Source organism: Octopus bimaculoides, chromosome 2 (assembly GCF_046866305.1).
Source record: "Octopus bimaculoides isolate indiv1 chromosome 2, ASM4686630v1, whole genome shotgun sequence".
NCBI classification, from domain to species: domain Eukaryota; kingdom Metazoa; phylum Mollusca; class Cephalopoda; order Octopoda; family Octopodidae; genus Octopus; species Octopus bimaculoides.
In genome coordinates, this window is record NC_142929.1 from 74,171,778 (window position 1) to 74,188,437 (window position 16,660).

The following is a 16,660-nucleotide window of genomic DNA, read 5'->3' on the forward strand; positions in this document are numbered from 1 at the left end:
TTGATCATGCAGTCTTATTTGTTCAAGTCTTTAACGCCCTAGATTTTTCCCGCTTTGGGTTGTTCATACCAAAGACTATCGTTTTGTTTTGTGTTGTTTTTTTCGAAAGGACTGGTTTGCCTATTTCTAGTAAGGTGGAACGTGTAAAACGAATGTCAAATGGTGTAAATGCGACTTCGATTTAAAAGCCTCGTTTCTTGAAACCAGAGCCCTTGGTACGAACTACCCAAGATTTGGCTTATTATAAGCAAGTATTGAGTAAACTGACCAGCCAAATCGACACCCGAGCATTTCTTAGGTGCCTGCAAGAGATGATCAGCCTATGGGTGGTCTCATGGGTTAAACTAGAAAAATGCAATTGCGGTTTCTTTTCCTACTGTATGTGTCGAGTCCATAGAACGATTTATACACTGAACATAGCCTTCATGAAAAGCCATTCCAGCTGTAACTTATCTCACTCTTGTCCCTGAAAACCTAACATGCAGAACTAAACAGTCAAAGGTTGAACGCAGAAGTGGAAGGTTAACACCAATAATATACATCAAGGTTAAACACTTCTTCATTCAGTAAAATTACAAGTAATTGCTCCATTTCTGAAATAGACGGTTAGTTTTAGCAAAGTTTCAAAGGACAATATTTATATAGCGTAAATGTCACTGCAACAAAAATTCTGAAAAACAAAGGCTGCAGGATTCTGAAAAGTACAATAATCCCTCGCCATGCGTCGATTCCTCTGGTGTTTTTGCATTTATAAAACATATACAAATTTTTAAAATATAGAAAAACAATTTTGGAACGTAACACCCGCGATAGTCGAGGGATTACTATATCAATAAAAAGCGTGCGAAAAAAACAACAGAAACGAATTTAGCTTAAATGAAGTTTTATATATATATATATAGATCTTTGAAGAGCGATTTGAAAAGTTCAGAAACCAAACCAAAACACGCTCGATTAATGACAAATGAATATTTACAGATGAAAAATGTATGAATGTTAATAAAGTTCATGATGGGGCTGATGAGGCGATTGTGGAAATGGTGTTTGATGAATGAGTTGAAGCATTGATGACAATTATTTTATACAATTAGATATTTACAAGTCTGTAATAAAGTCTTTTTTTTTTGTAAAGTTCATTTACTTTTTCTTGGCTGCACCCTTCTTGACAGGCTTCTTCTTGGGGGCGGTTTTCTTAACGGCGGTTTTCTTAACAGCGGGTTTCTTAACAGTTGTCTTCTTAGCTTTCTTTGGGCTTTTAGTTTTCGTGGCTGTTTTCTTAGCTGCCTTCTTTGGTGTGCTTTTCTTTGCTTTCTTGGCGCCACCTTTCTTAGCGGCTGGCTTAACTTTCTTCACTTTTGGTTTAGAAGTTGTCGGCTTCTTCTTCTTGGTCTCTTCTTTTTTACCAGCAACTTTAAAAGAACCAGAAGCTCCAGTTCCTCTCGGCTGTTTCAGAGTATTGTTGGCGACACCTCTCCTAATCGCCATTTTAATTTGTTTCAGGACGACATTATCTTGGATAGATACGCTGTAGTTGGCACCAATGTATTTGACGATCGCCTGGCGAGAGAGACCCTTTCTTTCTCCGCTCTTCACAATGGCTTCCTTAATCATATCACTGTAGGGAGGATGGCTCGAAGTTTTCTTTACCTTCTTTGCTTTTTTAGCTTTGGGAGCAGCGGGAGCGGGAGCGGCTGGTGCAGCAGCATCAGACATGATTGATCAGTTAATAGATATATATGTAGAAAAATGAAAATCCTTTGGTGAGGACCAAAATTCGGATTACGAAGCTGCTTGGTAAGTTTACAAGAACAAACGTCAAGTGATTGGCATAAGTTTATCACTTCGTAACGTTGAACGCTTATTTATACATTACGCGCGGACGTAGTAGTAATCACATCAACAGTGCGACCACCAACTACAAATATGGCAGCCAAAATATCACAACTGTGTTTTTTGTCTATATGTTTCTGGTGTAAACTACTGGAACTTCTTAACAAAACCTAACCAATTCACTGATAATCTAAAGAAAAGACATGTGGCTACATTTTACCGTAGAAATTCTGTTTCAGAGACACTTCTGGCATATAATATTACCATAAATATGTTGTGTTGTCTACTCCGAAAAATTACAGTAGGCTACAATCAAGGCCAAATTTTAAGCTTTTTATTGATCCGTTCAAATTTTTTTAAGTTAAAATTCCAAAGAATGGTAATATCTGATATTTGTTTTTGTAAATTCATTCTCCTAGATGACAATTCAAGTCAGATACGAGGGGTCTGATTGCATCAACAAACACAATTTTTAGATACCGATCCGCCATTTTCTCTTTTAACAATTTTCAGTCGATAAAAATATTGTCTTAATATTTTGCTAAAAACATCATTTTTGGCCTTAAGTAGTAACACGATTGTATTTTTTTTTATGTTTCTTATGTAAAAGGTTAAATAAATTTATTATTATGTACCTTTAGTCAGTTTTAATGACCAGAAACCTGGCTTATACTTCACATACACTGCAAACAACACAGTACATAGACGTAACCAGCTAAGTTCAAATATGTCACAAAATTTTTCTGTTATAAATTAATAAATTGTTTCAAAATATATTTTCATTATAGAAAGTGATTGTTGAGTGTCTTCCTCTTTTCTCTAGTATTTCATTCAATTGCATATTTTTTACAGATTTACAGTGAAAGCAACGTATTCGTGTATATTGTATTTTTCCGACTGAAGAGAGACAAAACTTAGTTTTCATCCATGGTATCGTCAGTCTTCTATAATTAAAACCACTTTATTTTTCGAATGATTTCTCTAGTTATAAGCAAATTATTTTCACATATTATTTTTCACTGCTATAATAAATTGTTGTAGAACTCAAGTCAGCATTTAAATTATTTACAAAGACTAATTAATTAGCCAAAGATTTTGAGATCTACAAACATTGTTTACCTCACTTTTACAAAGATATCTTCTACTCTATAATTTGGTTACATTTCCATACTCTCTGGATCCAGTGTTATTTCACTGAAAATGAGACAAATATAATAGGAAATACTGGATACATACATGCACACACATACATAAATATATATCCATGTATATATATATATATATATATATATAATCACACACACATAAATATGTATACATCTATACATACATATACATTAATGTATACATACGTACATATGTATACATGTATATATATGTGTGTATACATATATATATGTACATATATAATGTGTGTATATATATATATGTGTGTGTGTGTGCATATATATATGGGTGTGTGCGTGCATACATATATATATATATATATATATATATATAAACACAAACATATTTATGGTATGCAGGTAAGGTTATAATCAAAGGTGTGTCCTCAAGAAGCACTTCTGCATTTTCCAGTACTCCAAGGTACATGTGTGCTTGTTATATTTTACATGAGAGTTGAAAATACTAGAAAATACCTTTTGCAGAGTAATTACATATGAAAAGAAAAGCTTGAGGAAATTCTGGTTTTATTTATTTCGCAATACAGGTTTCATTACTGCGTGTGTGTGTGCGTTAGGAAGGATATCCAGCTGTAGAAACCATGCCAAAACAGACATGGAGCCTGGGCAGCTCTTCAGCTGGCCAGTTCCTGTCAAACTGTCCAACCCATGGATGCATGGAAAATGGACATTAAATGATGATGATAATAGTTATCATCATCATCGTTTAACGTCCGCTTTCCTTGCTAGCATAGCTTGGACGATTTGACTGAGGACTAACAAGCCAGAAGGCTGCAGCAGGCTCCAATCTGATCTGGCAGAGTTTCTACAGCTGGATGCCCTTCCTAACGCCAACCACTCAGAGAGTGTAGTGTGTGCTTTTACATGCCACTGGCACAAGGACCAGTCAGACGGTACTGGCAACGGCCATGCTCAAGTGGTGTTTTTTACGTGCCACCCGCACAGGAGCCAGTCCAGCGGTACTGGCAACAACCTTGCTCAAATGTTTTTTCACATGCCACCAGCACAAGTGCCAGTAAGGCAATACTGGTAATGATCACGTTCAAATAGCACTTTCTACGTGCCACCGGCACGGAAGCCAGTTAGCTGCTCTAGCAGCGATCACGCTCAGATGGTGCTCTTAACGCTCCACTGGCACAGGTGCCAGTCATCGAATTTGATTTGATTTCGATTTCACTTGCCTCAACAGGTCTTCGCAATCAGAGTTTACTGTCCAATGAAGGAAAGGTACGCATAAGTGGGCTGGTTACACCCTTGGCATAGGCCACGGGTTATGGTCTCACTTGGCTTGCCAAGTCTTCTCATGCACTGCATATTTCCAAAGGTCTCAGTCACTAGTCATTGCCTCGGTGAGGCCTAATGTTCAAAGGTCGTGCTTCACCATCTCATCCCAGGTCTTCCTGAGTCTACCTCTTCCACAGGTTCCCTCAACCGCTAGGGTATGGCACTTTTTCACACAGCTATCCTCATCCATATATGTTTACATTACTTAGGTAGGGAAAAATCCAAGTTGTGTTCTCTTGAAGCATATCTGCTTATTCCAGTTTTACAATTCTGTATGTAGTAGTTATTGTTGATGTGAGGTAGATATTAGAGTTGAAAATTTTGGAAATATTGTTTGCAAAGTTATATAACAAAACAAGAATCTGGAAAATTTTTTGGTATTATTTATTCACTATTACATATGTTTCTTTTGCTAACAGGAATCACAAATTTCCTAATAAAAAAATCATCATACAGAGAATCAAATAGTACAAAATATATATTTGGATGTTTTGTATGGGACATGAGCATGGCTGTATGGTAGGAAGTTTACTTCCCGACCACATTGCTGAAGATTCAAAGTCACAGAAAACATGAATGAAACAATAACACTCCCACCAACACACCATGCACCACGATGGCTAAAGACAGAAGGGAAAAGAAAAAGACATCCAACAGTACAGGGTGTTTCAAAAGTCTGAGTCACATCATGACACTGTATATCTTAATAACTATTGAGGATATCAAAACATAATTCATATTTCCTGAAAGCTAACATTTCCACATTTCAATACGAGTTTTTACAGGTGTTCAATGTGTGCAAGGAAGGTTACACAACACTCATCCAAACAATAATCCAACTCTTGCCAAACGCAACGAGTCATAGCATTGTTGATGTTATTCAGTTATTGTTGATGTTCAGTTATTTGTGTCTTCAAATCATCCATGTCTCTGAGAAGGGGAGATATGTACATGAGGCCTTTCACATATCCCTAGAGGAAGAAGTTACATGGTGTAAGGTCTGGAGACCTAGGTGGCCATTACAGGAACATTCAATCAGTCTGTCTGGAACATCTGACCCATTTGTCAGGCAGAGTGGTGTTCAGATACTGCCTAACTTTAAGACTCCAGTGCGGTGGTGCCCCATCCTGTTGGAAAATGAAGTCAGCAGACTCCTCCTCATGCAATTTTTCCATCAACCAGTTTTGCAGCATGGCAAGGTACGCTTCACCATTGACTGTTCCTTCTTCAAAGAAGAATAGTTCATACACACGTTTCTTTGACATGGCACAGAACACATTTACCTTAGGGGAATCTCGCACATGCTCAAGAGGTACATGAGGGTTCTCAGTTCCCCATATGTGTGTGTTATGCTTGTCAACTTTGCCACTTACATGGAAGGCTGCCTCATCGCTAAAAACAAGTTGGTCATCAAATCTGCCTTCTTCCAACCTCTCTAGCATTTCTGCGCAAAATTCATGGTGAATAGGTTTACCAGTGTCCTTCAGCTGTTGAGCCAATTGCAGTTTGTATGGTGTGAACTGCAACCATCTCCTTAAGACATGCCAAACAGTTGTTGATGGGAGCTGAAGTTCTCAACTCTGACTGATTTCTGAGGACTGCATTGGAAGGCTTGCTGAATTAGTTCAACTGTATCATTTGAAGTTGAGAGGCATCCTGTTCTCTTTGCTGGGCACAAACACCCCTCCTTCTTAAATTTTGCATGCCAGTTCAAAATGGTATGTCTGTTTGGTGTCTGCTTGGTAAACGTATGAAATTTGCATTGAACACATGTCCATGATGCAGTTTTATATTCTATGACACAAAACAACTTCTCTTGTTTTGTGAATGACATTGCTGGATCAGAAAAGCGACAAAAACAAAATTAGATTTAATTAATTAAATTTAAATTAAATTAACTGGAAAACTTGACACTTTTAGCTTCTAAATGATACCAGTTCAGTCATGCTATCATTTGTAGTTCATGATATGAGTTCTTAGAATGTGACATAGACTTTTGAAACACCCTGTATAATACATAAACCCATGTATACTCACACAAAAAGCACACATGCACATACTTATGATGAAATATAAGAAATAGAGATAAAGAAATAAATAGATGAGAAAAAAACATATAAAGGGCACAGATATAAATAATATAGTAATCAGACCCATATACACACATACAAAACACATAGACAGGAGTACACACACTCATACACACACACATACACAAGCACATGCACACACACACACACACAAACGTGTGTGCGCACACACACACACAAATACACATATACACACACACAGATACAGACAAAAATGCATGTGTAGATAAGGATACACATCACAGAGAAACAGGAGGAAACACATAGATAGAAGGGCCACTGGAAAGGTCACAAATGTGTGAAGAAAGATTTCCAGACAATGGACATAAGACAAAATAAGAACAATGATAAATGAGAGTGAAGAACAAATATATAGTGTGTGTGTTTGTTTGGCTAGAAAAAAAGTAAAAATGACCATCCCAAAATATAACAATATCTGTTTCAACACATGATTTCACATCAGGAATCTTGGAAAACAAATTTGTAAGCAAAACAATAATCCATCTAAAAATAAAAGTATTTTAAAAAACCAAAGAATATCAAGTAGCCTATAGCTGGGAGATAACAGTTTTCTGAAAGTAGCTACCCTCAGCTTCCACCATGCCCTGGAACCTGGAATATGCATTCCTCAATGTGTCCCTGGGAAGACTTTCAAACACCTTGATCTTGGCCACCAGCTTGGCTTTGGTGTTGCAAGCAGAGTTCCTGGTGTCTTTCTATCCATGTCACACATATAGTAATCCATAGGACCCAAATTTTCTCAATTAGAAGTTGTAGAAATTCTCCGACAACCAATTCTGACACTTTCTGAAAGTATGGCAAAGAGCTGAATCTCACTGTAAGGGATATGGCCTTCAAGTAGCAATCCTCTTCAACAAGAGATTGAACAGCAGCTTTACATAGTGATCTGAATTAAGCTTAAAGTACTGTTCAATGATGTGAGGGTGAATGCTGGCATATAGACACTATCAGAATGCCTACTATATCCACTCCTGCTGATCATAGCTTTGTAGTCTCTGTTGCAGCTGCCCATGTCATGTCTTACAGCCTTTACAAAATTTGCAAAGTATTGACCAGCAGTCATGTTGTCAGCATATTGACACCCTATGTGAATCACCATGTAACACTTCTCCAATATTCATATGGTTTCCAGTCCTCTATTTTAGCTAACTTTTTCTCAACTACAACTTTAATCTTTATGCTCCCCAATGCCAGTGACTGTTCTCCAATGCATCAAGCTGTTCCTGAGAAAATGAGACATTAAAAAAAATCACCAAATTTTACCCGAACACCCTGTATATATATATCTATATATATATATATATATATATATATATATATATATATATATATATATATATATATATATATATATATATAGTTTTAGGGAAAAGAACCAAGTTTCATGAACTCATCGATGAAAATCCACTATCACATATAGAAAAATTAATAATTAAAAGCACAATAAATGAGTATAATATAATACAAAGTAAATATCATAAGATAAAGATAATATATATATATATATATATATATGGGGCATAAAACTGACCATAATATTCTGACCAATTGCATGCTGTAATCAGGGAATTGTACTGAGACGACTAATGCTTATGGTGTTGCTGTTAGACATGCCCTCAATCATACAGTAAACCAATCCCACCAGTTATAATACAGAAGTATCACAAGCAGTGACGGACTCTGATGACACACTAAAACTGCAGACAGAAAGACCTGAATGCAATATACAATGAGCTAGTAAAATTCAATGCTGGAAAGTTTTTCAGCATTCTTCCATTGGTCCTCAAATAGATTGAAACCAAAATATACAGGACCAGGGAGTAGTGAAATTCCAGAGTCAAAGTCTGCATGGTGTGGGAATCCATATGCGTAATTCTGCAACATTCCATGTGCATATTACAAAGGTGGCAACACTGAGCAGGGATGTAGCCAGTTGGATTCTGAGACCATTTGGAACAAAGTAAAAGGATACCATGCTACTCTTATGGAAAACATTTTTTTCACTGTCACCTAAGCAACTGTGGTCACCTTAATGTGTCAAACAAACAATAGAACTTGAAGCAATCCAACGCTACTACACAAAGAATATTGACTTGAAGCAATAGCTGAGCAATCAGGAGAGGCTAAAAAGATTGAGGCTCTTCTACCTAGATGCAAGACATGAAAGATATGGTGAGATATGAAAGATCTTTGAAGGCCTTTCCCTCAATCTTAGGATCAAAAGCCATACCAACCACCAAACTGGACACCATTGTACCACCACATCCTCTCCTCTCTGTGTAGGAGGGGGTTCCACGAGAAAGAGTGAAATAAGCTAATGCTAATTTCATGATGGTAATACATGCACAACATATTGGTTATTGTAATATTGTAATATAGAAATCATCCTAGCCTATTATGTTATCAAAAAAATATATTTTAATATAAAAATCATCCTAACCTATTATGTTATCAAAAAAATATACCAACCATATATATATATATATATATATATATATATATTTATATATATATATATATATATATATATATATATATATATATATATATATATACAAATTTAGTAAATGGAGTAAAACACATATGTTAAATGAATTCTTTTATTTCCAACATATGTTTTGAAGATTACAAATTGTACCTTCCAAAGGAATAGGTGATGTTGATAAGGATGTAATCTTCTCTTCAGGGAAATACATAGGAACCAGCTTAATACATATTTTAATAAATATCATATATATATATATATATATATATATATATATATATATATATGATATTTATCACATGAACTACAATGAAAAAAATATGAGAAAGATATGGAATATAATTCTTTTTTATGAAGGAGTTCCTTGAGACATTTAATTTATTTTAAGGGTTATGCAAGGGTAAAAAGGTTGAGAAACACTGGTTTAGAGTAAGGACACAGTATTGTAACAGTTTGAGTTTCAAGAGTCCACAACTTCAAAATTCTGTCAAAGAACCTCAGAGATGTGCAAGTTGTAGATGTTGATGTTGTCAAAGAATATTTGGACAAAATTTTATCTGAGGTACCAGATGAATTCATATTGAGGCAGGAAACCAAGAAGAACAGCTCTTTCCATCTTGTGAGACACAGTTACAAAGAGAAAACCAGGAATTGTGTATGAAATAAAACTAGTCACACTAAAGATGGTGCCCAGCATGACTCTAGCCTTTAGCTCAAACCAATAATAGTAAAAGTCAAAGTCTATCTAGATATATATATACATTTGCACTGACTACTAACCTTGAGAATTATTGATGAGCTTTCAGACATGGTGTATAGGTGAACATGTGTGTATATAAGTATAAATATATATATATATATATATATAGTTTTAGGGAAAAGAACCAAGGTTCATGAACTCATCGATGAAAATCCACTGTCACATATAGAGATCTTAGAAAAACATGCACCTTATTACAATAAAGCCCTTTGCGAGGCGGGATATACTAATGATATTACATTTTTTAATAATCCAAAGTATAATTATAATTTTATTAGTAATGATTATAATAGTAATGATCTTTGTCATAAACATAACCTTTATACTTATGATAATGTCTTAGGTAATTATAATAAGAATAATAGGTATTATGATAATAAATTACATAAACATAATTGTAATGGAAACAATAATAGATTTAATTTGAATTTTTTTAATGATAATAATAAATTTAATAATATAAATAATAAATACAATAATATCTATAATAAGAACAAACTCTGGCTAATCATTCCATATGGTGTTCAAGTTAAAACTAACATTATTAAAGAAATTTTAAAAGTTATTGATATATTCCTTAGAGATAATAAAAAACATTATATCTTTTCTACTAATAATTTTGGTGTAGGTTATTCTACTACTAATAATGTTGCTAAGATTATCTCTTCTTTTAATAGATTTAAGTTAAATAAGTATTATAAATATAAATTTAATACTTATTCTAATAATAATAATAATGTAGACCAGGATATAATTAATTGTACATGTAGAGATAAGACTAAATGTAAATTTAATAATAAATGCAATTTGAAGGATGTCGTGTATAAATGCATAGTGACTTTAATGGATGGGAATAAACATAATGTTTATAATCTAAATAAAATTTATATAGGATCAACTTCTAATAAAATTAAATTACGAGTGGCTCAACATATGCACTCATTTAAGAATAGAAATTTGATTAATTCTACTGGCCTTAGTAAATATAATAGGAAACTTAAATCTAAAAATATTAACTACATTTTAAAATGGGAGATAGTTTGTAAGGCGAAATCCTATCGTATAGGTAATAATTTTTGTAATATATGTAATAATGAATTTAAGGAGATATTATTTCATAATTATAATACTTTAATTAATTCTTTTGATGAATGAAAAATAAAATGTAGACATAAATTACTTTATTTACATAATAATTTTAGCTAATTGTGTTTTTATATATATTTATATATATATATATTTGTGTGTGTGAGTGTTTAAGTGTGTGTATATATATATATATATATATATATATATATATATATATATATATATATATATATATATATATATATATATGTATGTATATATGTATATGTATATGTGTGAGTGTGTATGTTTTAGTCTGTATGTGTTAGTATGTATGTATATATATGTGTGTATGTATGTATGTGTATGTATGTATGTATTTATATATATATGTGTGTGTATATGTATATATATGTGTGTATGTATATATATATATATATATATATATATATATATATATATATATATATATATATATATATATATATATATATATATATATATATATAATGTATATGTATATATATATATGTGTATATGCTATTCCTTTTCTTTACACAATATTTTCATGAGACTTCTTTCTAATAAACATTTTATTCTAAAATCTTTTAGTTTAAACTATAGCATCGTTTAGATAAGTGTTACTTCTATCTTTATTATTTTAACATAAAACTTCGTTTAAATTGTATTTTAAACAAAAGATTCATTAAAATTAGTTTTTGCATATAATATTCCTGTTAGTTTATATTATAATAAACGTAAAGTTAATTATTGAATGTTTATAATTTTGATATTTCTAATAATATTTTTCGATCTTAATATAATAAGTATTTCATATACATTCATTTGTTTTTTATTGTTGGTTGATATATACATTCTTTTATTATTATTATTGTTGACCTGAAGATTAACTATATTTTTGAATAGAATTGATTTTCGATAGTTTTAATTGATTTAAATATTTTTTTCCATTTGAAAATTTGGTTATGAAACACGTGTAGTTTTATCATCGTTATCTTATGATATTTACTTTATATTATACTATACTTATTTATTGTGCTTTTACTTATTAATTTTTCTATATGTGACAGTGGATTTTCATCGATGAGTTCATGAACCTTGGTTCTTTTCCATAAAACTATATATTTATATTTTATACCTTATTCTAACCAGAATACTGTAAGTACTTTGCTTTTGGTCAAATCAACATTAACATGTTACTTGCAATGCACGACATGAAAAATAAAGAGTTATTTGTTAACTGACATCTTATTCCTTAATTGACTGAATAATATTGTTATGCTTCAACTCTTTAGTTTTTCAAGATATTTTTATGTAATTTTGGTAAATATATCTGTTAAAATGAGATGTCAGTGTTATTTTCATTTTTGCATAATTCAAACAACAATATATTCACTGCACCTGTATATATATATATATATTTATGTATCTATATAGGCGTAGGAGTGGCTGTGTGGTAAGTAGCTTGCTTACCAACCACATGGTTCTGGGTTCAGTCCCACTGTGTGGCACCTTGGGCAAGTGCCTTCTACTATAGCCTTGGGCTGACCAAAGCCTTGTGAGTGGATTTGGTAGACGGAAACTGAAAGAAGCGCATCGTATATATGTACATATATATGTGTGTGTGTTTGTGTGTCTGTGTTTGTTCCCCCAACATTGCTTGACAACCGATGCTGGTGTGTTTACGTCCCCGTAACTTAGCGGTTCAGCAAAAGAGACCGATAGAATAAGTACTAGGCTTCCAAAGAATAAGTCCTGGGGTCGATTTGCTCGACTAAAGGCGGTGCTCCAGCATGGCCGCAGTCAAATGACTGAAACAAGTAAAAGAGTAAAGAGTAAAAGAGTATATACTTGTATATGTGTCTTTGTGTCTGTTTTTCTCTCCCACCATTGCTTGATATCTGGTGTTGATGTGTTTATGTCCCCGTAACTTAGTGGTTAGGGAAAAGAGACCGATAGAATATGCACCAGACTTTAAAGAAATAATTCCCTAGTTCTCTTTGACTAAAACACTTCAAGGCAAAGCTTGGCTGTAGTCAAATGACTGAAATCATGGCATGGTAGACAATGGAACATGTTGCGAACCTCTGACCTGTTGAACTGTTCAGCCCTTTCCAGCATGGAAGGTAGACATTTGATGATGCTGATGATTATATGTATGTATGTTTGTGTAGCACAAATGTATATAACTATGTATCTACATATGTATGAAAGTACATATGAAGGTATGTATGGTTGTATGTTTGTATGAGAGAGAGAGAGAGAGAGAAATGCAAACAGACTGATAGAAAATAAGGTTAGCGGAGGGGAAGAAATTTCTATTCTGTTCTATTTCTATTGGTTTCTTTCGCAAAAAGAAACATAAAAATAGAACACAGACACAAGGGAGAGAACCAAAGAAAATCAAACTGCTGTCAGATAGACATCTTAGAAAGGCAGGCACAGAGTACAAGGTGTATAATTGTGAAGAACTCAGATAACAAAGGTATTTCAATAATAGCAATGAATTAGTGAGGAAGAAAATCAATACAGATTGTCTGAGATGGTTAAATGATCTCTATTGTAGACATACATACATACGTCGGCATCATCATCATCATTTAATGTCTGTTTCCCCTGCTGACATATGTTGTACAGTTTGACAGAAGCTGGCAAGCCAGAGGGCTGCTCTCAGCTCTGTTGTCAGCTTTGGTATGATATCTATGGTTGGGTGCCCTTCCTTATACCAACCATTTTACAGATTGTACTGGGTGCTTCTTCTGTGGCACCAACACCGGTGGGGTCACCAAAGAACTTGCAAAACAAAGACATCCTCAACTAGGAGGGGGAGTAGTATTGCCAGAGGGAAATTATTTGTGCCATTTGGGAGGTTAAAGTATAATAGAAAGAAAGAGAAAGGTGTCTTGCAGTTGAGGAGACACTTGGCTACTCCAGTTGGAAAAGAAAGGAGAAAAAGGCAGAGAGATGAGAGAGAGAGACAGAGAGAGAGAAAGTTGGTGGTGGATATGTGTCAGGTCAAACCTCAAGATGTAGTAGGGGAAGATGAGTATAAATGAAGTGATACAGAAGAGTGGGTGGGGAGGGGGGATAGAGGGGGGAGTTTCACAAGAATGTGAGGAAACATGGTGAGAGATGTCTCACTTGGCTATAATTTTCAGATGTTTTAACACCCAGTACTATGAGGGAGTTGTCCACAAAGAGCTGTACTATAGTGATCCAGCAAACAAACAAAACATCTACATTGAATATGCACAGTTGGTAATATTTACAACACTAGCACTGCTTTTAATTCATAATCGAATTGAATCTTACATATGCATTGTTATGGCAAACCAGCAAATGGTTCTTACACTATTTGTATAAAGTCATAGACAGATGATTCATTTTGTCCCCAGTTTGAATCAGATACATTATGTTGATAAGCTAAAAGAAATGGCAAAATATTGGTATCCATCATGCCTGGATAGGATTGGAGGTGAGTTGTCTCACCTGTCTATGACTTTCAGGTGTTTTAACATCCAGTGCTATGAAGGAGTCGTCCCCAGAGTGCTGCCTCACAACAAACTGGCAAACAAGCAAAATATATACATTATGTGCAGTCGATAATGTTTACAACACTAGCACTCATTTTAATTCATATATATATATATATATATATACCTCTTTCATACATATATATTATATATACACTTTTGATAAGGGCCACTCTTAAAACTCTTGCTCTGTAAGTCACTTATGTGCTTCAAATAGTGTGTGTGTGTCTGCATGCATGCATGCGTGCATGTGTGTGTCTTTGGTCTGGCTGGGACTTTGCATCAGTCACAAATTTTGTCTGTGGCCCTCATTAGGTTGTCTGATAGGAACTTCCATATAATATAGAGGATAACTGGAATTTCCTACAACACAGCTTAATGAGAGTCACAGACTATACTTGTGGCTAGTGCAAAGTCTCAACCAGACCCAGGGTGACATGGTGGTAGAACATTGTAGTAGACAGGGACACTAGAGTGAAGAAAGAGGACTGGAAGAGAGGTGGTAACAGAAGACTATATCAGGTAGCTTGAAGGGAAGCTAGGTGACAGGTATATTTAGCTAGTGAAAAAGAGTAAAGGAAGAAGTTTGCCAATGTTTTGCAGCATGGGAACCAGAAGCTTGAAGTGTTCTGAATTGTAAGATAGTGTGTCAGAGAAAATTATGATGTTGTAGTGTGCCCACAAAGATGATGGTTCATTTGCACTTAGTGATTCTGCAAAGAAAGATGCATGACAGTACCACTATGAAAAGCTGCTAATTATGGAGAATGTATGAGAAAAGGAGAGTTTGCCTAGTGTGGACCCAACAGAGGAACCAGCTATCCAAATTAATAGAAGTTTGGTAGATAAAGGATATGAAGACAGGGAAAGTCCTCAGCTCATCAGGAATCACTGATGTGATACTTAAAATATTTGGTGGAGTGAGATATGGCCTATATAGTTAATCAGGATGCCCATGAGTTGGGGTCATACCCAACGACTGATGTAACAGCATTATCATCAACTTCTGCAAAGATGAAGGTGACACCTTAGACAGAAATAATAACAGGTATCAAATTGCTGGACCAGGTCATAGAAGTTAGTGAAAGAGATATAGCTCAACTAATTAGGAAGTGAGTTAACATAGATGAGAGAAAATTTGGTTTTGTACTTGGCTTTTATTGACATGGCGAAAACTTTTGACAGGATCCCTCACGCCCTCATCTGGTGGTCAGTGCAGATGTTAAGGATAGACAAGAGGTTGGTGAGAGCTGTACAAGCCATGTACAGGGATACTGTCAGTAAGGTGAAAGTTGACAATGAGTATAGCAGTGAATTTAGTGTGCAGGCAAGAGTTCACCCAGGATAAGTTCTCAGCCCTCTGATGTTTATCATAGTCCTCCAAACCATAGCAGAGGAATTTGAGACTGGTTGCCCAAAGGAGTTTCTCTATGCTGAAGACCTTGTCCTTATAGCTGAATCTCTACTAGAATCAGGGAAGAAATTTCAGGTGTGGAAGCAAGGTCTGGAATCAAAAGGCCTTAGAGTTAATTTAGCTAAGACCAAAGTACTAGCAACTAGAAAAGCAGACAAATTACTAATCCTTTCAGGGAGATATCTCTGCTAAATATGTAGAAAAGTTGTAGGTAAGAATTCAATACAATGTACTCAGTACTAACTATGGACATATATAAGAGAAGTAACAATATCACAGAAAGGTTAAAAAAGAAAGTAGTCTTTGTGTGCGGCATATGTGCATGTACAATAAACACTAAGAATGTACAGAAGATGTTTGAGGGGATTCTAAGAAGTAGTAGATGGCTTCCATTACTTTGACAGCCAAACTAGCAGAGGCAGAGGACGCCCTGTAGTTGCAAAAATAAGTTTGAGCTGGACAAAGTTCAGAGAGCTTTATTACCTTTACTGTATGCAGTATACAAGTGGACTGATAAAACTAACATGCAGTTTGATGCTGAGAAGTTTCAAGCCCTCTTTTATCGACCTACAAATAGACTCCATTCAGAATACACAGGACCAAGGGGTAGTCCCAGGGTCAGAATCAGTGCATGACCTGAGAATCCATCCAAGTAATTATGCAACATTCCATGTGCATATTAATAAGCTGGCAACACTGTGCAGGTGAGTGGCTGGCTGGATCTTAAGATCATTAAGAACAAGGATAAAGGATTCCATGCTACTCTTATGGAGAACATTTGTTCATGGTCGCATAGATTACTACACCCATCTATGCTCTTCACAAAATGTCAAACTAACAACCAAATTTGAAGCAATCCAACACCACTTAATAAAGAAGATTGACTTAGTGCAACAAATGAGTGACTGGGAGTGGTTAAAAGTACTGAGGTTCTACTTCCTAGAGACATGATGTGTGGTATATTCAGATT

At 34.6% G+C, this 16,660-nt stretch overlaps 1 protein-coding gene and 1 pseudogene across 1 annotated transcript; both read right to left on the minus strand.

The window, feature by feature from the left end:
* Positions 1–866: 866 nt before the first annotated feature.
* LOC106874247 (uncharacterized) lies at positions 867–2,968 on the minus strand. Its single transcript, XM_014921903.3, has one exon. The coding sequence runs from the start codon at positions 1,711–1,713 to the stop codon at positions 1,138–1,140; it is 576 nt and encodes a 191-aa protein (XP_014777389.1). The 5' UTR covers positions 1,714–2,968; the 3' UTR covers positions 867–1,137.
* A 1,821-nt stretch (positions 2,969–4,789) lies between these two features.
* On the minus strand, positions 4,790–6,564 carry LOC149137117 (uncharacterized; annotated as a pseudogene).
* Between the last annotated feature and the right edge of the window lie 10,096 nt (positions 6,565–16,660).